At 42.0% G+C, this 27,956-nt stretch overlaps 1 protein-coding gene across 3 annotated transcripts in view; it reads left to right on the forward strand.

Moving 5' to 3' along the window:
- Positions 1–27,956, forward strand: part of LOC112222563 (thrombospondin type-1 domain-containing protein 7A) — a 103,838-nt gene that overhangs the window by 47,679 nt on the left and 28,203 nt on the right. For all 3 annotated transcript variants that reach the window (XR_006079709.1, XM_042304567.1, XM_042304568.1), the window contains exons 5-11: positions 3,986–4,054; positions 7,007–7,162; positions 8,224–8,427; positions 12,844–13,038; positions 18,068–18,326; positions 24,891–25,006; positions 27,752–27,887. Coding sequence is in view for 2 of the 3 variants with exons in the window: in XM_042304567.1 (XP_042160501.1) it covers positions 3,986–4,054; positions 7,007–7,162; positions 8,224–8,427; positions 12,844–13,038; positions 18,068–18,326; positions 24,891–25,006; positions 27,752–27,887 (1,135 nt within the window). In the remaining variant the exon portion in view is untranslated. The remainder of the gene's footprint in view (positions 1–3,985; positions 4,055–7,006; positions 7,163–8,223; positions 8,428–12,843; positions 13,039–18,067; positions 18,327–24,890; positions 25,007–27,751; positions 27,888–27,956) is intronic.

Raw genomic sequence — 27,956 nt, forward strand, 5'->3', positions numbered from 1 at the left:
GTCCACTGTACGATATGAACGTTTTAATAAATACATATAGCCTATATAAAGGAGGAGAGGCTTAGACCTAAACCCCTAGAGCGATAGAGAGAGATATGCCAGTGACATGCGACAACACCGACATGCATTTCTTTATGTGAGATGGCTACTGCGTCTGCTATACAGATATAGAATGCAGGAGGGTAATTTGTTCATTTTCAATCTGAATATTTTGTATAAAGAGAAGCATTATATTGTTAGATTATAGAAGTAACTCTGGTAGGCCTGAAACAAGTCTTCCTCACCTCGAGTTCAACTGTCAGGGTACGATTGGAGCGCCGGGGCGCATTGCCTTCACATCATAGGTCTTCAGTAGCTAAAGATAAATAATAGCCACACCATAAAAAACCTTCACAAATGTTTCAACATTTTATTAGGGTAATATCAAAAGTAAGTCAAGTCATTGTTTATAGGGAAAATACAAGCAGAAGAGTAAATGTAAATCAGGGACAAAACACACTGACCTTCCCTGTGCCCAATAAAAAACCACACACCCTTCCCCCGTTTTGGACCCCCCCTCCCCCAAGTACATTTTGATCTGTCCCTAACACTTTCCTATAAGTCTTTCCTAAGTAAAACTGTCCCAATAATGCTGATCTGATGGTGTTACGTTCATAAACCATCCAGCCATCATGTGGAATAATCATTTGTGGGACTAATGTAGTCCCACATCTGATAATGTTGCATGCCTCAAATCTGCAAAGGTTGTATAAAACAGTCCCAAATATTTCCCAACAAAGACAAAATTGTTACATGTTGGCACACCAAACTATTTCAGCATCAGAGACACGTCATTGTCTTGTGTCAAACAAATGCAGTGACACGTATTGTCATGTACAGCATTCGCAGTTCCACACCTTGTGTCCATTCCGACATTTCCTAACAACAGCAGTATCTGAATAACACCATTAAAAACACACTTTTGTGCCCTACAATTAGTGTATCCATGACAGAATTATCATAGCAACTCCTGAACACTGCGTACTACAGGGAGAGGCAACCAGGGAAGTGGAGCTGCTTTCATAACATAACCGGACTTGTCCCTGGTGTGACTCTTAAGCTTTAGACAAGTGAGAACACTCCGGCTTCGACTCTCAGACCCGTCAAGCCCAGTTTAAGTCAATGCTGCACTGGTAATTATATCAGCAAGGATTCTAAGGTTAAGCACCACCAGTGGAGATGGTGTGAGAAAAACAAAAAAGCATTTCCATTACGCGAGAAGCACAATTATTATATCAGGAGGTGTTCCTGTCGCTGGAGCGGTAATTGTTGGTGGAGTGATCATTTTATTCAGACAATATTTTTAGTGCACAGGAGAAAGTGCTAACTTGAGCTTGAAGGGGGCAATCTGCAGTTCAAACAACAACAAAGTAGCCACCCCGCCACTGATTTGGTAAACAGCTGAGGGATGGGGCTGGAGAAATTGAATCACTTTCAAATTCGGTGCAAGGACTAGCATAGCTTGAGTTTCAACCGTGTTTTGAGGCGATACAGTGTTTGTTTTTTTACAATTACAGTGTTTACAAACAATGAAGTAAAACAAGCTTATAGTTTCGGGTTCTCATGGGGTAAACAGTTCATGAGGCCTTTCTAAGTTATATTCTTCAAGGATCCATGTGTATATATTATTCATTTAAAAGTCCAAAAACCTATGTAGAAATCACATTAGGCCCGTTTAATTATGCTGAAGATCTCTCCTGTAGTGACCGATACACCACAAGACACAAACACACACACACACAAACTCTGTCATATCATACACAGTACACACAGCAGTGACATCTAAAGTGCCTTCAGAAATATATTTACACCCCTTGACTTTTTTCACATTTTGTTGGGTTACAAAGTGTGATTAAAATTGATGTCATTGTATTGTTTTGTCTCCACAAAATACTCTAATGTCAAAGTGGCAGAAAAATTATATATATATTTTTTAAATGTAATGGAAAATAAAGCACTAATATGTCTTGATTAGATAAGTATTCAACCCTCTGAGTCAATACATGATATAATCACCTTTGGTAGCCATTACAGCTGTGAGTCTTTCTGAGGAAGTAGCTAAGAGCTTTTGCACACCTGTATTGTACAATATTTGCCCATTATTCTTTTAAAAATGAGTCACTCTCTGTTAAGTTGGTTGTTGATCATTGCTAGACAGCCATTTTTAAGTGTTGCCATAGATTTTCAGGACGATTTAAATCAAAACTGTAACTAGGCCACTCAAGAACATTCAATGTTGTCTTGGTAAGCAACTTCAGTGTATATTTGGCCTTGTGTTTTAGGTAGTTGTCCAGCTGATAGGTGACTTTGTCTCCCGGTGTCTGTTGGACAGCAGACTGAACTAACTTTTCCTGCAGGTTTCTGCCTGTGTTTAGCTCTATTTTGTTTATTTTTTTCCCCCAACAAAAACTCCCTAGTCTTTGCCAATGCCAAGCATACCCATAACATGATGCGGCCACCACCATGCTTAAAAATATGAAGAGTGGTTCTAGGTGATGCCTTGTGTTGGATTTGCCTCAAACATAGCACTTTGTATTATTTAAACTCTTTAACTGTTTTAAAATCACCATTGGCCTCATGGTGAAATCCCTAAGCGTTTTCCTTCCTCGCCGGCAACTGAGTTTGGAAAGGTGCCTGCATCCTTGCATTGACTGGGTGTATTGATACACCATCCAAAGTGTAATTAATAACTGCACCATGCTTCTTTGCGAAATTTGGAAAACCTCCCTTGTCTTTGTGGTTGAATCTGTGCTTGAAATTCACTGCTCAACTGAGGGACCTTACAGATAATTGTATGTGTGGAGAACAGAGATGAGATAGATCATTCTAAAATCTGGTTAAACACTATTATTGCAGTCCATGCAACTTATTATGTGACTTGTTAAGCAAACTTTTACTCCTGAACTGATTTAGCCTTGTCGTGACAAAGGGGTTGGAGACGGATTGCCCCAAAACATTTCAGCTTTACATTTTGAATTAATATATGAGCATTTCTAAAAACATAATTCCACTTTGACATTATGGGGTATTGTGTGTAGATCAGTGACACAAAATCTCAATTGAATCAATCATCAATTCAGGCTGTCACACAACAACATTTGGAAAAAGTCAAGGGGTGTGAATACATTTCTGAATAAATGTTTGTCTATACTCTGTCGCTACTGTTATATGTCCTTATGTCAATGTGGGCTTCTTTGCATTGACAACAGTCTATTTCTCTTTCTATACTGAAACCACATCCTTTCCTCGTGCATGTTGACAAACACGTTGCTTTAGAATGCAGTGAAAGATGGACTGACATTAAAGGAGAATGTACTAACGATTTTGTTGAAATGTATGTGTATGTTTGTGTTCCCACGTGTGTGTGTGTGCGTTGTGGGCATGCATGTGCATGCATTCCCGTGTGTGTCTGTCTGAGTGTGTGTGCGTGTGTGTGCGTGTGTGGGAGTTAGAAGGGAGAGTGTTCTTATCTTCCTGGCGCAGGATTCCTCTTCCCCCATCAGGGGGGTAATCTCCCCAGCTGCCACATAGATAGAGACAGACACAGGCAGACAGTGCCTCAATGAAGTCTGCAGCAACCACCACTGCATGCATAAACTAAATCACCACGCTCTTAGAAGAACACAGGTCCAGGATCACCTTACCCTCCCTAAATCCAAACCTTAAGCATTCCAGAGGGGACAATCCAAAACTGACTGCTGATCAGTTTCTATGGGTAACTAGACTGATCTTATTAGAGCACCTTCAATCTACATTTTTAAAGATGTGTATCCCTACAAGTGTATCCCTGCAGCGCTTCCCGTCCTTATTTTTTCTACAAGCCTCATTCTCATATTGGAAAACGGCTAGACTCCTGCAATAGCACTCAACGCATGCCTCAACTTCCAAAACCCTCTCCCTTTCCAGTGACTGTGTTGCTAATAGTTGTATCTCCCTGTGCCCGCAGAGGGTCAGACCTCAAACCAGCAGAAGCCTAGTGTTCCCCCTCTTCTATCCATCAGCTTTGAAGTTACAGGTAGGTGCTTTAGACCAATCCGAACCTCCTCTCTCTGCCTTGTCGGCCAGCATTCTTCTCCTCCTTGCCACTTCTTGTCTTCTACCTTTTCCCTTTTCATTCCTAATAATGTCTCAGTTGCCGTATGTACTGTATGCATGCATTTCTGTTTTGGTGGATGATGCTATGACGGTGTTTTGATAGGTTGGCCTCTCCGCAGATTTTGCGTCTCAAGTGGTGTAGCTCTCTGAAACACCAACATGCGTTTTCAACTAAGTTGGAGCATAAACGCTTTCAAGAAATGGTTTGGAAAAAAGACAACAAAGTATTTGCCTGGCACATCTGGGCGAGTCTTTAAGCCTTTGTGGGAATGGTGGAATAACTCAGTGTTGTTTTTCCAGATGGAATATGCAAAGCATCTGTGAGATGTTTTCCCTCCTGATTTTCTACTCTGGCACACCAACAAGCAACACTCACATTAGTTGCACGAGGGGACATTTGCCATTGTAGTTTCATTGCAATGCAGGAAATACAAGCACATTGTGTGTTAGTCGTGTAATGAAGATGCTGGGTTTTTCTTTATCACAAACACCACTAATCTGTTGGTCGACAATTTCTATTCAGAATGGATTGATGTACTTAGATTTAAGTCTGTTCTACACACTAATAATACAAGGATTATCAGGCTTACCAAATGCAGTATTTGACTATTTGTAAGGGAATGATGCCTTTTGCATATCAATTTCAAAGCTGCGCTTGCTTTTCGCTGTAGGTTCGGTATAATTATTTTTCAGCTCTCTTGACTTGATAAGACTTGAAGCGCTGAACGTATTGTTGGAGCTGTCAGTTAGGGAGAGAGACGTTTGAGGACATCTTGATCTTCACAACCGGCTTAAGGAGAAAGTGTGTTTGTGTACAAGTGTAATGGATTGAAAGTGTTGCAACCGTTGATGCAATGTTTGGATCATAGATTGAGTGTCTGTACATGTATGTGCATATTTACAGGTGTATGTGTCTACATGTGTGTGTACGTGCATTTGTGTATCTGTTGGTGTCCACATGTGTTCCCACGTGCCTCGGCACATTGCCTCTGTGCGTGTGTGTGTTCATATGCTGTGGCAGAGGGGTGTCAATTAGACAGTGTAGCCAATGGTAGTACATTTTGCTTTGGACAATCTGTCAGGTGATCAAGAGTCTTTGTTGCATCAACCAGAACAACCAGAGATTTGCTGCGTCCCAAAACAGCTTTGATGTGACAGACACACAAAACCACCCACCAAACTTTCAACCCCAACTCCAAACAAACCCCTTTATTCAAGTGCATTTAAGAAACATCCAGAAAATGGCGTCTCACAGTCGGCTTCACTTATTCTCCTGCCGAGAAAAACAACCTCTCTTTTGTTCCTTTGCGTGAAGTGAAGTTCCTCTGTGGGAATATACGCATTGTGTGTACAGCTTCTAAATCTGAAGCGTTTACAACAGGGGAATCATAGCACTGGATTATTCTTCATAGAATATGTATGAGAGGAGACACTGCAGCTCTCTCACACCTTCGGCACAGCCTTCATGTGTCTTCAGTGAGAGCGTAGGGCCGTGCTTCCTGTTGTTTCAAGTGTTAGATAGCTGCTGAAAGGTTCATTAGAGTTCATTTATCACCCTGAAATGCTAACGGTATGCTAACAGTGGGGCGATTATAACAAAGGGAAATTAGAAGGAACATGGCAGCACTTCACAGACTGTAGACCTCTACTGTGGGTTTCATGTGCTCTCTTCTGGGACCTTATGTACCGTGCAGGCGTGCTTAAAAGGAAAAGCCAATGTTTTTTCCCCGTTTGGCATTTTCCTCTGCATTGTCATAGCCAAGCACACTAGTAAACATTCTGCATGAAGACAAGTACGGGATGAGATCAAACGGACAAATGGAAAATATACTCAGCCGATTCCAAGAAAAGACTTACAGTACCACTGCTGTATCTAATCTAGCAGTTCATCTGTTTCTCAGTATATTTGTTCATCTATTTCTCAGTATTTGTCTGGGTATATCGGTATATTTCAGAATATATCAGTATATTTATGACTATGTTGGTATGTACACTCCCCAAATTATTTGTTTGGACAGTGAAACTAAAACATTTAATTTGGCTCTATACTCCAGAATTTTGGATTTGAGATCAAATGTTTCATACAGAATGTCACTTTTTGTTTGAGGGTATTTCCATGCATATCTGTTTTACCGTTAAGAAATTACAAATACTTTATGTATCTAGTCTCCCCATTGGAAGGTGTCAAGTATTTGGACAAATTCACTAATGTGTAGTGAAAAGAAAAAGCCATATTTCTAGCATGTAGTAATTACATCAAGCTTTTGCAGTTTTGTTTTGGTTGTGTTTCAGATTATGTTGTGCACAAACGAAAATGGTAAATCATGTATCTTTATCTTTCTCTCTGCATTGTTGGAAAAGGCCTCATTATTCTACCATTAGTCTACACCTGTTGTTTATGAAGCACTCGACAAATACAATTTGATTTGATTTAATGTGTACCCTGATTACGGATAATCATGAACAATGATGAGTGAGAAGTTACAGAGGCGTAAATATCATACCCCCCAAAAAAAAATGCTAATGGTGAAAGGTTAGCATGTCTTCGGGGTATGATATTAGTGCCTTCTGTAACTTTGTCACTGGAATGGGGGGACTACATACATTTCATATGAGGCGACTGTACAGAATGGCACCTTTAATTTGAGGGTATTTTCATTTGTATCAAATTAAAGGTGACATTCTGTACTGTCGCCACATATGAAACATTTAAAGAAAAATCTCAAATCCAAAATGATGGAGTATAGAGCCAAATGTAATGTTTTAGCTTCACTTTACAAATAAATATATAGGGGTGTGTACATATATTTCTGAATATATCAGTATATTTCTGACTATAATGTAAGTACATTTGAATGTTCCATGTCCCAAGCATCCCGTCCTGTGGACAGCAAGCTGTGCGGGGGTCCCGTCCCCAACACGTCCCAGCTGTGTCACATCCTCTGTCCCATCGAGTGTGAAGTGTCCCCATGGGGGGCCTGGGGACCCTGCACCTATGAGAACTGTGACGTCCAAGAAGGGAAGAAAGGTGTGTGGATAAGCCTTCGAGTGGGACTATCGTATGTCGATCACACTTTATTTGGATAGTCCCATGTAGATGATCTACGGATGGTCGTAGTAGTAACAAACTCTCTGTTGATCAACAAATGCTTGCTACGGTTAGGGTTAGGTTCAGAATAAGGGTTCCGTAAAAGTTAAGTTCAGGGTTAGGATAAGGGTTCAAGTTAGGGCCGGGGTTACTATCCACTGATAGTTAGTTGAAATGTTGTTGACAGATATTGAACACCTATAAACCATCTACTTGGGACTATCCAAATGAAGTGTTGCCTGTATGTCAGCTACAAGGCCTTAATGGGTACGGGTTGGAATGTTTCAGGTGACTGTGGATACATTCGATGTCGTAATGCTAACATAATGCTTTCAGAACACACATGTGGTATTATGTTTTTTAATATACATTGTATGTTCCTCTTATCAAACTAATATCAACTGCCATACCACTGTTTTTCACAGATGAAAAATAGTTAAGTGTTAACTTGCCATACGGTATGTCATATGATTGTTATATGATTAATATTTGCCATCAGGTATGCATGGTGTTATGGAATTTACAGAACAGAACATGATTGTTTCAGAAGATTATACAGTAATTATCTGTGCATATATAGTAGTTGGTGTTATTGTAGCCATTGTGAGGTCCTCTTGTATAAACGTGTTCTGGCATAAAGGTAGTATCTAACATCTGTGGATGGTCCAACACCCACATGATAATTACACGCTGGCTCTTCACAGTGAAATCCTCTCTTTTGTATCAATTTATGGTCATTATGATCACAGTATCTGGTAAAGTGCCAACAATTAACTGGGCAATTATTTGCTTGCACTTGTACACTAATCCCAGTCTTATCATAGTAGCATATCCTATTATTCCATTTCGAGAGAGCTGTTGAAGAGATCAATTCCAATGGAGGACAATTAGGCATATTATGTATTTTTTTTATTTTATATATTTTTTCATATGGTTTTATGTATTTTTCATTCTATATTTTTCATCTTAAATGGAATAATGTGTATTTTTTCCTTCGGCAGGTTTTAAACTGAGGAAACGGGAGATCAGCAATGAGCCAACAGGTGGACCAGGGAACTGTCCTCACCTGGTTGAGGCTGTCCCATGTGACGAACCCAGCTGCTGGGACTGGCGCCTGGTCAGACTGGATGAGTGTATCCCGGACGGGGAGCTGCCGTGTGGCCCCGGGACACAGATACCTCAGGTCCAGTGTGTCAACAGCACTGGTGAGGAAAATCATAGTAATAACCAATTATCGGAAAAAATATTATTTCAATTGGATTTTTCCCTCGTTAATTCCATTAAACTTCGTCTCCATAATCGTTGCCGTGTGATTGTAGATAAAGCTCTGTGATTGCAGTCTATAGGTTTATTGATTCGGTTAATGCACATTATAGACTCCTTTATTTTCAGTGAACGTTTGCTTGACTAATTCATGTAGAACACTGCCAACAGGCAAAACTGATTGAAATGGCGTCCTTACAACCAGCAACTGGTTGAAATGTTGTCAGCATAGTCCAATAAAACTGTACTATAGTATTCTGACTTACTATTATGCTCAGAATTCACCACATTGTCAGCTCAGCTCCCTGATCCCACTAAGAGTAGCCCACCACTTCCAGATGAACTATTTACATCTATGATGAATAAAGGTGTCCGCATGCTTCCCAGTCGAAACAGTTCGGAAAAGAAACTCACCGAAGTCCAAAATAAAGAAAAACGTCATAAAATGTTGTCATAATATACAGTGCATTCAGAAAGTATTCAGACCCTTTGACTTTCCACCTTTTGTTACGTAACAACCTTATTCTCAAATTGATTAAATAAAGATGTGTCCTCATCAATCTACAACAAATACCCCATAATGACAAAGCAAAGTTTGCACATTTCTTAAAAATAAAAAACAGAAGTACCTTATTTACATAAGTATTCAGACCCTTTGCTATGAGACTCGAAATTGAGCTCAGTTGTATCCTGTTTCCATTGATTAACCTTGTGATGTTTCTACAACTTGTCCACATGTGGAAGTCCACATGTGGAAAATTCAATTGAATGGACATGATTTGGAACGGCACACACCTGTCTGTATAAGGTTCCGCAGTTGACAGTGCATGTCAGAGCAAAAAACAAGACATGAGGTTGAAGGAATTGTCCGTAGAGGTCCGAGACAGGATTGTGTCGCAGCACAGATCTGGATCTGGGAAAAATGTCTGCAGCATTGAAGGTCCCCAAGAACACAGTGGCCTCCATCATTTTTAAATGGAAGAAGTTTGGAACCACCAAGACTCTTCCAAGAGCTGTCCGCCCGGCCAAACTGAGCATTTGGGGCAGAAGGACCTTTGTGAGGGAGGTGACCAAGAACCTGATGGTTGGTCTGACAGAGCTCTAGAGTTCCTCTGTGGAGATGGGAGGACCTTCCAGAAGGACAACCATCTCTGTAGCACCCCACCAATCAGGCCTTTATGGTAGAGTGGCCAGGTGGAAGCTACTCCTCAGTAAAAGGCACATGACATCTTGCTTGGAGTTTGCCAAAATGCTCCTGAAGACACTCAGACCATGAGAAACAAGATTCTCTGTCTGATGAAACCAAGATTCCACTTTTTGGCCTGAATGCCATGTCTGGAGGAAACCTGACACATCCCTACGGTGAAGCATGGTGGTGGAATTATCATGCTGTGGGGATGTTTTTCAGCAGCAGGGACTGGGAGACTAGTCAGAATCGAGGGAAAGACGAACGGAGCAAGGTAGAGAGAGAGATCCTTGATGAAAACCTGCTCCAGAGCGCTCAGACCTCAGACTGGGGCGAAGGTTCACCTTCCAACAGGACAACGATCCTAAGCACACAGCCGAGACAATGCAGGAGTGGCATCAGGACAAGTCTCTGAATATCCTCAAGTGACTTCGGCGAGGGTTTTTTCGGCTGTTTGGGCCCATACAATTTTTTCTGGAGGCAAGTTCGGACCAGAAGTCTACGCCCCTTCGTTGGTGATTGGTCAACGGTAGAGAGTTTTCAATAAAGGCGACTCATTTTAAAGCACTTTTTTTTTTGATTGATAAATACTGCACCAAACATCTTAGTTAGCGGCTAAGATCTCCTTGGCAGAAATGTCAAAATGAATGGCAGATTTCTTGAGTCATCTTAGATTCATTCTGATTATTTTGAGGACATGTATATACTGGCTACGGCATCTCAAAATGGACAAACAGTACCATTGCCGCTTTCTTCTTGTTTTTCAAGCGAATGTCTTTTAAGAGAGTACACAAGCACAGGCACCAGCCGAACTGAAGCATGCTGATGCCTTAAGTCAGGGTCTCACCCTCTGGATGAAAAATCATGTTGCTCAAGGTGACCTCTCTACCAACCCTCTAACTTATGGCTACACTGTAAGTGAGTGAAGAGCTGGAGACGACTAGAGAGAATGGTGTTTAGCCGCCCTGCCATTTATCATGGCTGCCATTTATCATAGAGTTCTCTCCAGACGCCCTCCCCCACCTCACTTCCCCCTCCCTGTCTCCTTTAACGCTTCCCTAGCTCAGCATAGCCACATATTGTACTCCCTCCTTTTCACTCTCTCAGCCAGAGCAATTAAACCCTGCTCGCACTAAATCAAATCAATTCTCTCCGGCCCTGAGTCTCGGGGACTCCCTCAACTTTGCAGCTACGTGGTTTTACTGTTCCAATTTATTACTGAAGAATGTTTGACTGAAGACAATGGCGGTCGTTGCAGAGAGATGCTGTCTGGGTTTTCGAGCAGGTTTCAGAATGTGGGTGTAATTGACAAAGATGATATGTTACCAATCCCAAGTATACTCATCATTCCTAGTTTGAGTGTTGACTAAGAGATACACAGGCACCGTAATGGATTGAGTCCAAATCATACTCCTACGATACTCCTTTGACAGTGACCTCTTGTCATCCTCCTAATTCTGAAAAACGGAAATATTTACAAAGTTCCTCAACCTACGTTACATTGTCATCTCACCTCATACAGGACACATGCTGTACATGTACATCCACCAGTGTCATTTGGGGTTATTGCCAGGTCAGGTGATACCATCCTAGTAGCTTAGTGAGAAGCACAACCTCTTTGTGTTTTTCCGAATATCTCGACTGGAGTTGACCGATTCCCCCTGTCTCCGCTGATGGAAATGGATTTGTTGTGTTATGATTTCGTGCTACTTTTCGCCCTAGAGACTTTGGGCTCAATATCTCCACGATACTGCCACACCAACCACACATCAGCCACACCGCAGACAAAAGTCTATACAAATGTCATTGAAACTCCACTGTCGATACTGAGCGTATCTAATCTATACCGATATGAACTGTTCTGACTCATTTAAAAGGGACCGTTTTTCTCAGCTCACTAAAGCCTGGGGGTTTTTCTAGTGAAGGGTGTTCTGTTCCGTTCCTGTTTTCGCCACCGTGAGAGCCACTGGGTTTCCCTGTCCCTTCGCATTTCCACACGGTCACGGTTCAGTCACGATTGGTTCACTGAATACTCCTCAAAGTGTCATCTTAATGTAAAGGCCGGGCCACTAGGAGGGTTTGAAGCTCAACTCATCCTCAGCCTGAAATTGCAAAAGCCAACCGTCGGAAGATACATATATACAATGGAGAGCCATTGTGTTGCTCATTTGGGGTGTTGAGAAATGTTTTGAATTCAAGTTCATTGCAACAATATTCCCTACTATTTTTCATAATTTCATAATTACTCTACGTCTTCTTTTTTTAAAACAACAGAAAATCCGGTGTTTCTATGTCAAACGGTTTTGTTATGTTTCAGTCTTCTGTGATGTATGTGGAGTGTAATATTGGGATGCAAACGCAAAATGTAATACATTTCAACTCTATATCTGACATGGTGCAGGTGGCTGGCTGTAAGCCCATAACCATGTGGGTGAGGAATATACTTTTGTTTCAAAGTAGATGTGTTTGTGTGACCCTGATTTAGCCCACAAACAGTAAAAGGTTTACCTGTTAAAAGCACATACAGAATATTTGGCTTAATAGTACAACCCACTGAAGCGGTCATGAGTGTAAAATGTTTAAGTCCCATGTGAGTTTGTACTTACTTTGTCCAAAGCTAATAAACTATTCAGATCGAGTTGCGTTGAGAATAGCGGCACCATTATTAATATATTGTAGAGATTATCCTCGCACGCTATTAAACAGTTACCAAACATTTGATCCAACTGTGATGTCAAAGGGAAGACAACAGAATGTCTATGTTAATGAATTGTGTGGGTTGAAATTGATTAGCATTCAATGACTCTAAGGAAACAATATATATAAACAAGCCCACCAATAGACCAGGAAATTGTGGTGTAGTTGATCATATTGTAGACATTATAATGGGGGGTGGGTAACCTAGTGGTTTGACTCCCCGAGCTGGCTAGGTGAAAAAGTCTGTCGATGTGCCCTTGAGCAAGGCACTCAACCCTAATTGCTCCTGTAAATGGCTCTGGATAAGAGTCTGCTCTTATAAATCATATAAAGTGTAGTACAATTACAGATTCTGTTGTTGCTTAGAGATTTTCTTCTGTATTGAAAAGGTACATAAAAGGTCAATCAATTATTGTTTCTCTATTGTTATAATGGTGAGCATTCCTTGACCGTACCGTTTTTTTGTGCCACCCAGGTGACATGGTGGACAAGGAGCTGTGTGGGGGAGCCTCTGCCCCTGAGCCCATCGCCTGTGATGTGCCTTGCCCTAAGGACTGTGTCCTCAGCGACTGGACCTCCTGGTCCTCCTGCTCCCAAACCTGTTCCAGCAAAACCATCGAGGGCAAGCAGCTGAGGACTCGCTCCATACTGGCCTACAACGCTGGCGAAGGTGACTATGAGACTATGTGCTGTAGATGGTGTACCGTTCTGTACGGTCTGGGTTGTATATCTACTGCAGTGTTAATATACCATGTTAAGGGGGTCTTTCTCTTTATATAGCTTTCAAGTCACACTGACCTTCAAAGTGTCTGTCCCTCTGTCTGTTACTGTCTGTCTGTCTATCACTCTTTCTGTTACTGTCTGTTACTGTCTGTCGCTCTGTCTGTTGCTGTCTGTTGCTGCCTGTCTGCCTCTCTGTCTGTTACTGTCTGTTGCTGTCTGTCTGTCTAGCACTCTTTCTATTACTGTCTGTTACTGCCTGTCTGTCTGTCTCTCTGTCTGTTGCTGTATGTTACTGTCTGGTACTGTCTGTCTCTGCCTGTTGCTGTATGTTACTGTCTGGTACTGTCTGTCTCTGCCTGTTGCTGTATGTTACTGTCTGTCTGTCTGTCTGTCTGTCTGTCTGTCTGTCTGTCTGTCTGTCTGTCTGTCTGTCTGTCTGTCTGTCTGTCTGTCTGTCTGTCTGTCTGTCTGTCTGTCTGTCACTATGATTTTTTGTTTTCATTGAAACATTTGGCTAAAAGCTGATCTGTATGTTGGTTACCTCCCTACAGTAACTGCAATGGTAGTGGCATGGATCACAGTGATGGAGGGTAACACTTGTGATTGAAACTAGCTGTTAGCTACATTTAACCTTAGTGATATGTTGACAAATGAAAAAAATAATAGGATTTCTGTCAATGTTTATAGACTTTACTGTAGTTACAGTTGAAGTCGGAAGTTTACATACAGTTAGGTTGGAGTCATTAAAACTTGTTTTTCAACCACTCCAAAAATGTCTTGTTAACAAACTATAGTTTTGGCAAGTCGGTTAGGACATCTACTTTGTGCATGAGTCAAGTAATTTTTCCAACAATTGTTTACAGACAGATTATTTCACTTATAATTCACTGTATCACAATTCCAGTGGGTCGGACATTTACATACCCTAAGTTGACTGTGCCTTTAAACAGCTTGGAAAATTACAGAAAATTATGTCATGGCTTTAGAAGGTTCTGTTAGGCTAATTGACATAATTTGAGTGTGGATGTACCTGTGGATGTATTTCAAGGCCTTCCTTCAAACACAGTGCCTATTTGCTTGATGTCATGGGAAAATCAAAAGAAATCAGCCAAGACCTCAAAAAAATAATTGTAGACCTCCACAAGTCTGGTTCATCCTTGGGAGCAGTTTCCAAACGCCTGGAGATATCACATTCATCTGTACAAACAATAGTACGCAAGTATAAACACCATGGGACCCCGCAGCCATCATACCGCTCAGGAAGGAGATGTGTTCTGTCTCCTAGAGATGAACGTACTTTGGTGCGAAAAGTGCAAATCAATCACAGAACAACAGCAAAAGACCTTGTGAAGATGCTGTAGGAAACATGTACAAAAGTATCTATATCCACAGTAGAAGGAGTCCTATATCGACATAACCTGAAAGGCCGCTCAGCAAGGAAGAAGACACTGCTCCAAAACCGCCATAAAAAGCCAGACTACGGTTTGCAACTACACATGGGGGACAAAGATCGTACTTTTTGGAGAAATGTCCTCTGGTCTGATGAAGCAAGAACTGTTTGGCCATAATGACCATCGTTATGTTTGGAGGAAAAAGGTGGAGGCTTGCAAGCCGAAGGACACCATCCCAACCGTGAATCATGGGGGTGGCAACATCATCTTGTGGGGGTGCTTTGCTGCAGGAGGGACTGGTGCATTTCACAAAATAGATGGCATCATAAGGAGGAAAAATGATGTGGATATATTGAAGCAACATCTCAAGACATCAGTCAGGAAGTTAAAGATTGGTCACAAATGGGTCTTCCAAATGGATAATGACCCCAAGCATACTTCCAATGTTGTGGCAAAATGCCTTAAGGACAACAAAGTCAAGGTATTGGAGTGGCCATCACAAAGCCCTGACCTCAAACCTATAGACAATTTGTGGGTAGAACTTAAAAAGCGTGTGCGAGCAAGGAGGCCTACAAACCTGACTCATTTACACCAGCTCTGTCAGGAGGAATGGTCCAAAATTCACCCAACTTATTGTGGGAAGCTTGTGGAAGGCTACCCAATACATTTGACCCAAGTTAAACAATTTAAAGGCAATGCTACCAAATACTAATTGAGTGTATGTAAACTTCTGACCCAATGGGAATGTGATGAAAGAAATAAAAGCTGAAATAAATAATTCCTCCTACTATTATTCTGACATTTCACATTCCTACAATCAAGTGGTGGTCCTAACTGACCTAAGGCAGGGAATTTTTACTAGGATTAAATGTCAGGAATAGTGGAAAACTGAGATGAAATATATTTGGCTAAGGTGTATGTAAACTTCTGACTTCAACTGTATACCTCGACAGCCTTTGGGCACTATGGGTTTGATTTAAAGTCCTCGTAGCACTAGATCTAGTGAAATACGTAGTTGCGTCAAGTTTTGTCGTTGTTGTACAGTAAGTAAGTACAACTAATTCTTCAAATGTATTTACACATTCTCATATCTTGATGTGAGAATTTTAACATTCAATATCAATGTTTTCCAAAGGTCTTTCAAGGGTGCCAAATTTACCAAAGATTTTTGGTACATTCTATTTTTTATCTTTAAAATTAGTAATAGTACTGGCAGTGGTAGTAGTAGTAGCAGTAGTTGTAGTAGTAGTAGTATTAGTAGTAGTAGTAACAGTAGTAGTAGTAGTGGTTGTAGTACTAGTAGTAGTAGTAGTAACAGTAGTAGTAGTAGTAGTAGTAGTAGTAGTAGTAGTAGTAGTAACAGTAGTAGTAGTAGTAGCAGGTGATGAGTAGTAGATATTGTTAGCGTAGAGAGATGGGTTGATGATTTAAAGGGGCAACTCATTGAAACAATAAAAAAGTGTCCTCCCCGTCACTGTTTCAGTAAAACGCTGCAGGATGAGGCTGGAGAAATGCAACCTCTCTAAAAATGTATAGACAGAGCTATGGATGCAAGGATTGATTATCCATTATATCAAAATGGTGGGTTTAAACCTGTTTTGAGGGTGTAGAGTGTTTTGTTTACATTTACTTTGTTACAAACATTGGAGTAAAACAAGATTATAATTTAGGTTCTGACGGGGTACGACAGTTAAAATAAGTAGGCATTTTTCAAGTTATATTCTTCTAGTAGGTAGATATTGTTCATTTATAAGTCCAAAAATGGATACAGAAACTGCATATTGGCCCTTTAAAGTTTTTCTGATTGGTGTTCTTCCCCACCGATGTGGAAAGTCTTCACATCATTATGTATGCTACTTCAATATTTTTTGTGTCTTTTACTGTCGAAGAATACCTCCCAAAAGCTAGATATTTTAGCAGGCAAGTGTGCCGTCTGTTAGGTGATCCCAAGCTCCAGTATGTCATAAGCCGCATACTAAATGTAACCGCGCTAGCTCAGACACCCGATACATTATGGATGTCTTTCCGAGTACATTGTATGAATAAGTCAGAAAAGTGATGAAATTCATACCGCAAACATGAATGAACCCCTATTCCATGAGCCGCATCCTTTGAGTAGCATTAAAGCGATCCCACTTGTCACATTGAGACTGGACCCAAGTTGCTTCACCATTCATAAATCATCCACTACAACTCCCTGTAGAATCGACATAGACCTTTACCGCTGCCCAACCAAACCACTTTTCTAGGTCAGTCTGGGCACCATATGTGGCTTATTTGTCTGGTTAGTTTACACTATTGGCAGATCCAGCAAACCGACATGGTTCGTCAGCGATGTAAGCAGGTAGCAGTCAGCAGAAAGGAAGGAGGAGGAGGTCTGTTCGTTTGCCATCATTAGTCTGAGTTGGCATTCCACATTGACCGGCCTGTGAACAACACCACTGCTGCTCATTATGGAACAGGTTGGCTTTCATCTCAGGATGTTGCAGGTGTGGAGGACTTACAGTCCCACAATGCCCCTTCATCACTGCCCAAACCTGTAAGTGTCAGCAATTACTCTGAAGCACTAAGGGCTCTGAATCGACCCACCTGCCTCCACTGAACAGAGATGAGAGAGACCGAGAGAGAGTGACTGACAGACAGAAGAGAGAGAGAGAGAGAGAGAGAGAGAGCACATGAGAGAGAGCGACAGAGAGAGACAGAGAGAGAGGTGAGGAAGGGACAGGGTGATGTTGAGACAGGGTGATGTTGAGACTGACAGACAGAAGAGAGAGAGCGAGAGAGAGACAGAGAGAGAGGTGAGGAAGGGACAGGGTGATGTTGAGACTGACAGACAGAAGAGAGAGAGCGAGAGAGAGACAGACAGAGAGGTGAGGAAGGGACAGGGTGATGTTGAGACAGGGTGATGTTGAGACTGACAGACAGAAGAGAGAGAGCGAGAGAGAGACAGAGAGAGAGGTGAGGAAGGGACAGGGTGATGTTGAGACAGGGTGATGTTGAGACTGACAGACAGAAGAGAGAGAGCGAGAGAGAGACAGAGAGAGAGGTGAGGAAGGGACAGGGTGATGTTGAGACTGACAGACAGAAGAGAGAGAGCGAGAGAGACAGAGAGAGAGGTGAGGAAGGGACAGGGTGATGTTGGATGTGTTGGATGTAAATCCAACAGAGGTGGAGAAGTGGGTTGGTAATCAGACTTGCAACTAGCAGTAGGAGGAGATGAATCGTCTGAGCCTCAAAGTGGGCTGGAGGATTAAAATGCATTGTCAATCACCGGGGGAGGTCAAGCCTTTCAACACCATCATGGACTGTCACTATCAATAATTGGCTGAATCTTTCAGACTTTGTTATGGCAGAATCTGTTATTTTGTAAGGCCTTCATGTCTAAGCCAGAGCCTCCCTGACTGATGACATTGGGACTACCCTGTATATGTGTGTGGTGTGGTAGAGAATTTGAACTTATTGCTTTTTATATGTTGCACTGTCATTGTGCACGATGCCAAACCTCTATAAAGTAACTCATCAGCTTGCCCTTTCTATGTGTGTGCATTTGTTTGTGCGTGTGCGTGTGTGGGTGCATGTTCCTAGGTGGTGGCATGTGCCCCAACAGCAGTTCCCTGCAGGAGGTACGTAACTGCAACGAGCATGCATGTACGGTGTACCACTGGCAGACTGGCCCCTGGGGCACCTGTACTGAAGACCCCTCAGCCTCAGCCCTCAACACCACCACTGGCCCCAGGTCTGCTGCCGGCCCCAACAGCAGTGGGCAGGGCCCCTGCTCCCGGGGCATGCAGACACGCAAGGTCATCTGTGTCCGGGTCAACGTGGGACAGGTGCCACCCAAGAAGTAAGAACATTTAGGCCCTGTGTGTGTACGCGTGCATGAGTCTGTGAGAGAGCGAGAGAGCGAGAGCGAGAGAGAGAGAGAAAGAGTTAGAAAGTGAGTTAGAAAGTGAGTTAGAAAGAGAGAGAGAGTGAGTTAGAAGGAGAGAGAGAGAGAGTTAGAAAGAGAGAGAGTTAGAAAGAGAGAGAGTTAGAAAGAGAGAGAGAGAGAGAGAGTTAGAAAGAGTTAGAAAGAGAGAGAGAGTTAGAAAGAGAGAGAGAGAGAGAGAGAGAGTTAGAAAGAGAGAGAGAGTTAGAAAGTGAGTTAGAAAGAGAGAGAGAGATTGAAAGAGAGAGAGAGTTAGAAAGAGAGAGAGAGAGTTAGAAAGTGAGTTAGAAAGAGAGAGAGAGTTAGAAAGTGAGTTTGAAAGAGAGAGAGAGAGATAGAAAGAGAGAGAGAGAGTTAGAAAGAGAGAGAGAGAGTTAGAAAGAGAGAGAGAGAGTTAGAAAGAGAGAGAGAGTTAGAAAGAGAGAGATAATTAGAAAGTGAGTTTGAAAGAGAGAGAGAGAGATAGATAGAAAGAGAGAGAGAGAGTTAGAATGTGAGTTACAGAGAGAGAGTTAGAAAGAGAGAGAGAGAGTTAGAAAGAGAGAGAGAGTTAGAAAGAGAGAGATAATTAGAAAGTGAGTTTGAAAGAGAGAGAGAGAGAGAGAGAGATAGATAGAAAGAGAGAGAGAGAGTTAGAATGTGAGTTACAGAGAGAGAGTTAGAAAGAGAGAGAGAGAGAGTTAGAAAGAGAGAGAGTTAGAAAGTGAGTTACAAAGAGAGAGAGTTAGAAAGAGAGAGAGTTAGAAAGAGAGTTCGAGAGAGAGAGAGTTAGAAAGTGAGTTAGAGAGAGAGAGAGAGAGTTAGAAAGAGAGAGAGTTAGAAAGAGAGAGAGTTAGAAAGTGACTTACAGAAAGAGAGAGAGAGAGTTAGAAAGTAAGTTACAGAGAGAGAGAGAGAGTTAGAAAGAGAGAGTTAGAAAGAGAGAGAGTTAGAAAGAGAGAGAGAGTTAGAAAGTGACTTACAGAAAGAGAGAGAGAGAGTTAGAAAGTAAGTTACAGAGAGAGAGAGTTAGAAAGAGAGAGAGTTAGAAAGAGAGAGAGTTAGAAAGAGAGAGAGTTAGAAAGAGAGAGAGTTAGAAAGAGAGAGAGAGTTAGAAAGTGACTTACAGAAAGAGAGAGAGAGAGTTAGAAAGTAAGTTACAGAGAGAGAGAGTTAGAAAGAGAGAGAGTTAGAAAGAGAGTTCGAGAGAGAGAGAGTTAGAAAGTGAGTTAGAGAGAGAGAGAGAGAGAGAGAGTTAGAAAGAGAGAGAGTTAGAAAGAGAGAGAGTTAGAAAGAGAGAGAGAGAGAGAGAGAGAGAGTTAGAAAGTGACTTACAGAAAGAGAGAGAGAGAGTTAGAAAGTGACTTACAGAAAGAGAGAGAGAGAGTTAGAAAGTAAGTTACAGAGAGAGAGAGTTAGAAAGTGAGTTACAGAGAGAGAGAGTTAGAAAGTGATTTACAGAGAGAGAGAGTTAGAAAGAGAGAGAGAGTTAGAAAGAGAGAGAGAGTTAGAAAGTGACTTACAGAAAGAGAGAGAGAGAGTTAGAAAGTAAGTTACAGAGAGAGAGAGTTAGAAAGTGATTTACAGAGAGAGAGAGAGAGAGAGAGAGTTAGAAAGTGACTTACAGAAAGAGAGAGAGAGAGTTAGAAAGTGACTTACAGAAAGAGAGAGAGAGAGTTAGAAAGTAAGTTACAGAGAGAGAGAGTTAGAAAGTGAGTTACAGAGAGAGAGAGTTAGAAAGAGAGAGAGTTAGAAAGAGAGAGAGTTAGAAAGAGAGAGAGTTAGAAAGAGAGAGAGAGTTAGAAAGTGACTTACAGAAAGAGAGAGAGAGAGTTAGAAAGTAAGTTACAGAGAGAGAGAGTTAGAAAGTGATTTACAGAGAGAGAGAGTTAGAAAGAGAGAGAGAGTTAGAAAGAGAGAGAGAGTTAGAAAGAGAGAGAGAGTTAGAAAGAGAGAGAGAGTTAGAAAGTGACTTACAGAAAGAAAGAGAGAGAGTTAGAAAGAGAGTTAGAGAGAGAGAGAGAGAGTTAGAAAGAGAGAGAGTTAGAAAGAGAGAGAGTTAGAAAGAGAGTTCGAAAGTAAGTTACAGAGAGAGAGAGTTAGAAAGTGACTTACAGAGAGAGAGAGTTAGAAAGAGAGAGAGAGTTAGAAAGAGAGAGAGAGTTAGAAAGAGAGAGAGAGAGAGTTAGAAAGAGAGAGAGTTAGAAAGAGAGAGAGTTAGAAAGAGAGAGAGAGAGAGAGAGAGTTAGAAAGTGAGTTAGAAAGAGAGAGAGTTAGAAAGAGAGAGAGTGTGTTAGAAAGAGAGAGAGAGAGAGTTAGAAAGAGAGAAAGAGTTAGAAAGTGAGTTAGAAAGAGAGAGAGCGAGTTAGAAAGAGAGTTAGAAAGTGAGTTAGAAAGAGAGAGAGAGAGAGAGAGAGTTAGAAAGAGAGAGAGTGAGTTAGAAAGAGAGAAAGAGAGAGAGAAAGAGAGAGAGAGAGTTAGAAAGAGAGAAAGTGAGAGAAAGAGAGAGAGAGTTAGAAAGAGAGTTAGAAAGTGAGTTAGAGAGAGAGAGAGAGAGAGAGAGAGTTAGAAAGAGAGTTAGAAAGAGAGTTAGTGAGTTAAAGAGAGAGAGAGAGTTAGAAAGAGAGAAAGATAGTTAGAAAGTGAGTTAGAAAGAAAGAGAGAGAGAGAGAGAGTTAGAGAGAGAAAGATAGTTAGAAAGAGAGAGAGAGAGAGAGAGAGAGAGAGAGAGAGAGAGAGAGTTAGAAAGGTATGACAAGAAGTCATACAGTAGGAAGAGCAGCTCTCAAGCCCTATCTCTACTCCACAGCCAATCCCAGATAAATAAATATATATGCCGTCCCAAACAGGCTAATTAACCCTGTTCATTTAGGCCTGTGTAATTTCCCACTGATGATAATGACAGTAATTAAGTGGCTTTGATTCTTTAAGGCAATTAAATCACCACAAGATGAGAGATGCAGGATGTCGATGGTTTGCAATGCAGAACATAACACCGCAGCCTCAAAATGCATCGATAAGTTTACTTTACAGTTAGCCTAACGTTGTGCTCTTGAATGGGGTGCTGATTTGCTCTGCTAGGCTTATCTAGGTGGGATGTTGTGTTTATTTAACTAATTCACCTGCTGTATTTAAGATCCAGAAACCTTAGCCGTAAGTCTACAGTTTACGGATCTGCTATCCAAGGTCCTGAAGTCATTTTCACCTGGCAGGATAAAACCTCCCAGTCCAAGGTGCTGGGCCATTATAGGCTTTACTATGGAGTCCATATCCTTTTAAGGCCACTGTATTTTGCCTTTGTTATGAAATAACTTTCCTGCATGTTTTGCATTCTTTCAAGCCACTGTTGCTCTTAAAAAGGCTTTCCCCTGTCATGGCGGATTAGGTTAAGACTGCTAAAGCTGGCAAAGCTCCAAAAGTGCCTTCTCTCAGTGCCTTGTCTATAAGTCCTTTGTTGTGAAGGGATAGTTAATTCTAAAATCAATATTTGTCCGTCAGTGTAAGACTTGAAAAGTGGTCTTATGTCAGGGTGCGTCGATAATTGGTGCCAATCTTTTCCGTTTGCTTGGGAGAGATGGTGTGGACTCATCTCGAAACTGAACCGCTAAGCCCACCAGCTATCTAGCTTAAGTGTCGAGGTGGTTTCACCTTGCCTGCACTCAGTGCCCTGCATTGTGCCTTGACATGGTCTCTAGTTGTTATTTTTCCACCTGTGTCTTCTCTTCCCACCATCCTACTTGGCAGGTAGGTTTGATTAGCACTCCCCCGGGAACCTAGCAGAGGCCCTGGGGGAGCGCTAATCAAACCTACCTGCCAAGTACACACGTCTGCCTCGCTGGTGTGTATGCAGATGTGCTCCAGCTCACTCACAGAGGGCTCAGAGCTATCTTCACACACCCCGAGGCAGTGAACCTCACACAGTGTCACCACACACACTGTCAAATCCCAATAGAGAAGAGAGTCTCTCCGAGACAAATATGTCACTCCCTCAGGCATACGCTTCTATCCATCTATATACAGAGTACTGCAGCGGGATTTGGAACTAAAACATCTTGGTTTATTGATTGTGACAATTTTGCATGGGGATTGACGCCCGATGCGTTTGTGTGATTGCACTGGTGCTTACGTGGACTGTCGGAAAAGGAGTTGGGATGAATAATTGTGATAGTGTTTGACAGTCATAGTCAAGTACATGGATGTGTCCTAACAACAAATGTGTTTAGTCACTGTGGATGACAGTGACGGATGGTTGAAAGCTGTCGAGACAGAGGCCAAAGAAACGTACGCAAAGCCGGAGCTGTTTTCTCCCCGAATATTAAACAAAATGTGTTTGATTTGCTGTTGTACTTGTTAATAATGAATTTAATTAGTGCTTATCATTTTGTGCCAGGCTGTGTGTGCTTTTTGCAGTCTCTTAAAATGTTGTAGGTTGCGACGTTTCTTCACTGTCTGTTCAACCACACAGTATGCTCATCTGGAAGAATCTCTTGCCGAACAGATTATTGAAGCGATAATAGCAAATAGCAGAACAAAAAAACATACCCTAGCAGACTCTTCTTAATGATGTGCTGTGGGACAGACTCAAGAGTAAACGTTGTGTTTCTTGCCTCACTACAAATCATTACATTGAAAGATCATTAAGACGTGATAACACTAGCAGGGAAAACAAGTCGGCCAAAACCAGAGGATGCTTTAATTAGTCAAAAAGTCTGCATACTTCAATAGCGGTGAAGTTTTCTGTGGCGCCGGTATTGTGTTCTGGCAATGAACACGGCCTGTTTTTCTTCCCAATGAGAATGTACTTACATTTTTAGCCTCCAAATTCGCGTAATACCTATCATTACACCTGGCCTAAAATACAATTAAAGTAACAGGGAACAGTAGGAATGTTTCTGTCTGCTGGAGCATTAGTTCAGCATTGGTTAAGCATTAGTTAAGCATTAGTTACGCATTAGTCATGTGAGGTAGTTAAGTGCTCGGGTCAACCACTCAATCTGGGTCATGTTGCTGTGTCTCGTATTTTGACCGTGTTTCGTCTGGAATGTCGTTAAAACTGAAAAGGAACGGTAGGGATGCCTCTGTCTGCCGGAGGGCATCCAGCATTAGTCCTGTGAGGTGTAGTGAGGTGCTTAATGCTCAGCTCAAAAGCTCCATCTGGGTCATGTTGTCGTGTCTCATCTTCCATTGTTTTCCCTAGATGATTGCTACCTGTAGGCTTCTCTTTTGAAAGTCTTCTGAAGTAGCTTGTCCTTAAACAGGTTCCCATGACCTTTGCGCCTGTTGCTGATTGCCGTTCATTCGTGTAAACTCTTTAAACCTAAAGAGGAAATAGGAAACTGATTTGATCCAAGCCTGACCCATATTTATCATCATCAGCAGCAGCAGCAGCAGCTCTCTATTCTCCATCCCCGAGCACTGCTTTGGAGTGTAGAAACAGTGTACGAACGTGCCAGAGGATTTGTCTCACTAAAGAGGGATTTAGCTCCCTCTCTATTGGTATTAAACATAAATCTCTCCTCTCTTCGCATGGCTGCCTGCTGCACTATCACATTGTGCGTGTGAGGCACCCTGAGGCACCCTATTTCTCCCCTGACGACACGGCGCTAACGAGTGGAGCAACCCCAGGAGAAGACTGCTCCTACTCCCAGTGTGTGAACCTGAGCCAGATGATCAGCGCTAGCTAGGCTATCTATGCTATCTCAGCAATAGGATGAGGAAATAGAGCCGGAACATCACTTAAAAAGCCCCAGAAGAGCCCATGTTCCGAAAAATCAGATTACTTGATGTAGACGGACAATTTCCCCCCGTTTATCTTCATCCAGTGGCCATTCACTGGGGATCAGAGGTACTTATAACTTATAGGCTGAAGATTACATATAACCCTTTGTCCGTTAAATATGAAGACCGGCTCCAACCACAATCCCAGCGATCTAACGGATTATCGTCCAGTAATAGAATCAATTTAAAACGGGAAGGAATCCCATGGAGGGTCTTATCTATAGTGAATTGAATCTAGCCTGGAGGAATTAAATGCAGATTCTCCATTGAAGAGGAATGAATATTAAGAAAGGCTGCCAAAGCCGTAGACTGTAGGTAATGTTCACATTGCCCCCACATAAGACATAACATGATCTTCTCTTTCCTCATCTGTCAGTGGTATCGATTGTCATGGACATAAGACATAGGACTTCCTAACAGACAGTTACTTCCTGTTGTCCTAGTTTGTGCTTCAGAAACACTGGATTTATCTCTGTAAAAGCCAAGTGGTTTTACAACAACAACAAAAATGACATAGTAGGAAGCCAAGCAGGCTACCGTACTTTCTGAGAGGACTATCTTCTAAGCAAAGAATCCACCACTGTCCTTCGATAGCTCCATGGCTCTTGGCCAATCGGATTACGAATTTGAATTCCTGCAGCCAAAGTGAGAAGCCTGCGTTTGTGTGTTACCAGCTATATGTTTGCATGTGTTACCAGTAGTGTGTGTATGTTTACCATGTAGATGTCCTGAGAGTCCTCGTCCAGGTACAGTGCGACCCTGTCGAATGCCCTGTAAGAGGGACTGCATCATCACCCCCTTCAGCGACTGGTCCCAGTGCTCTCCCACCTGTGATGCAGGTATGAAAGAAGAATTCAAGCTACTGTGCAAAGACATGCACACAAATAACAACCCTACAGATGTAGGATCTTAATTTGATCGCCCTGTTGCAGGAGAACTTACCTGCTATGCAGTGTATTTGAGGCTTAAAAAGGCTTCGAAAGTTTATAATTCCACTGAAATTTCAGACTTCATTTTCCATTACGAAAAACATATCAACCCCTACAAAAAAATGTCTACTAATTATAATTCACATAATAATAATCCACATTTTCTGTTGCTGCAGGATTATTTTCCTGCTGTAGCGAACTGGCTCAAATTAATATCATACATCTGTACCTGTTCATTGTAAGTCTCTTGGGAACTAAGAACTATGGACAAAAAATGCTCTCCTAAAAGGAATGTCTTGCTTATCCAACTGCTCGGGTGAATATTATGCATGTCAGCTGTTATCATGAAGCATCATTTGGAGATCATTTATATTATGAACCCATGTAAAACTGTGACGAATAAGGAAACTGCCACCAATTAGGTGATGCATGCAATGTAAACAACTCATTACAGTTTCCTTAAATTGTATTCCTCTCGTTTCATTACGGATATTTCATTTGACATATTGACATGTAGGAGGACCTTAAGATGACCTAATTTAGTGCAACCCAGAAAACATACTAGCCTGTGGCTACAAGTGACAGGGTGCCATGTTGTGGTTGTTGTTGTTGTTGTTTTCATGCTGTAATAAAAACGCCTTCAGACCAGGTCACCTTTGTCAGACAGCCATGGCCACAGCTGGAGGACATTGTTGAATACATTACGTTGATTTATGGGATGAAATCATCATCGTTCAGATTTCGATGACCTCTTTATTTGGCATGAGAGCATAAATCTTTGGCCCTCGCCACACACACAGTCGCAGTCGTATATTTTGATAGTAGTGCTGATGTTCTCCTGCTGTATAGGATGACCTGCCTCCTACCCACAGTGGTTGAAACTAAAGGTCAGGGATACACAGAGCCTGTAATGCACTCATATAATATGATTTGCCAGTCCTGGACCATAAAACTACATCTTAATCAATCTAGATCAGTGGCTCTCAAACCCTGGTCCTGGGGACCCGAAGGGGTGAACATTTTTGGTTTTGCCCTAGCACAACACACCGGATTCAATTCATCCAAGCCTGATTATGAGTTGATTATTGGAATCCGGTGTGTAGTGTTAGGGCAAAAACAACAATGTGCACCCATTTGGGTCCCCAGGACCAGGATTGAGGACCACCGGTCCATAGTCAGAGCTCTGGCAGAACATCATAGTTCTTAATTGTATTTATTCAACGGGCGTGTCTATTGGGAACACCGCTGATCGTGGGGAAAGCATCCGTCTTCCTCACGTTGCTTCATCAGATTTGAACTTGACGACTATGTTGATTTTACTGCAACCATAAAGCAGTCAACATTCGCCCACTCTGCCCTGGATATGTCAGTTTGACATGGAATGTCTCAAAGTAATTTAAAGGGGAACAACGGCAAATTTCTGAAATTTGTCAAAGTGCCTAAACCTGTCTGGCTCACTGTTGGACTGTCTGCCACAGTGTACGCCTCTCTCAATCAGGGAGAGTGAAGTAGAGCTAGAGCTAGGTCACAAGGTTATGCGACCCTCCCCCTCACTGGGGCGCTAGATAGAACTTTTGTGGACTAACGCAGATCTACGAAAATAATCTACATTCTGTAATGACAGCGAAATTGAATATTTCGTTTGCAAGCCAGGGCCAAATTGCCTTCCTTGAGCGAACAAGACAATGTGATGTGATTGAATCAAATGCAAAAGTATTTTTGTATGTTTGCATCAAATACCATAGTCTTTGAAAATGGTGTGTTGATTATATATAGCAAAGGCTACGTGATGAATGATGATGACTGGCAATCAACAGCTGCTGTGTTGCTCTTTGGATTATCCCATATCATGGAATAGGCTACGTGAGTGAACGTTCAGAAAGACAAAGACGGACACATGGAATTATTTGATTTGGATGGATGGTTGACATGGCAGAATGGTAGACGGATATTTTCTTATCTAAAAGGTGGGGGAAAGTTTGCTACATTTCTCGAGCTCATAAAAGCTACCAGCTCTCACAGTCTCACATCAGAATTAGACATTTTTCCATGTTTCTCAGGCTTGGTTTCCAGAGAAATGCATCGAAAGAGAGATATGAAATAGGCTACTACCAAGGTCTGATGATGCTTCTGACAATATGGTAAAAGGATGACGTCCTAATGTATTTAGAAAACTGCCGGTGACAGGGTAGTGTTTATGAGGGGTGCATGTGTTGTTGCATGTGTTGTTGCATGTGTTGTTGCATGTGTTGTTGCATGTGTTGTTGCATGTGCAGTAGGTCCTGGGTAGATTTTTCCTCCCTGCTTGGCAGAGATCTTAGAAAAGGTAAGAGTTGTGAAACTTATCTCACAATCAAATGGGCTTCCCAAATGAAGCGTGTTCTCTGTGAAAGAACAGAGATTTTTTTTTTTCATAGATCTGCGTTAGTCCACAAAGTTCTATCTAGCGCCCCAGTGGGGGGGAGGGTTGCATAACCTTGTGACCTAGCTCTAGCTCTACTTCACTCTCCCTGAGTGAGAGAGGCGTACACTGTGGCAGACAGTCCAACACTGAGCCAGACAGGTTTGGGGACTGTGACACATTTCCGGTGTTTGAAAATCTAATTATCATCTAGAATTAAAGTAATGCTCCATGTCCTCCGTTTGCTTTGTCAGCTGGTAACATTCAGAAGACGAAGCAATCAAGAAACCGCGTCATCCTCCAGCTGCCAGCCAACGGGGGCCAAGACTGTCCTGAGGTGCTGGAGGAGGAGAAGGACTGCGAGGCTCCTAAAGTCTGCCCTGGTTACAGGTACAGCACAGTAACAAGAGTACTGACAGTTATACAGTGCTTTCAGTACGTATTCATACCCCTTGACTT

The sequence above is a fragment of the Oncorhynchus tshawytscha genome, linkage group LG23, assembly GCF_018296145.1.
Source record: "Oncorhynchus tshawytscha isolate Ot180627B linkage group LG23, Otsh_v2.0, whole genome shotgun sequence".
In the NCBI taxonomy this organism is placed as follows: domain Eukaryota; kingdom Metazoa; phylum Chordata; class Actinopteri; order Salmoniformes; family Salmonidae; genus Oncorhynchus; species Oncorhynchus tshawytscha.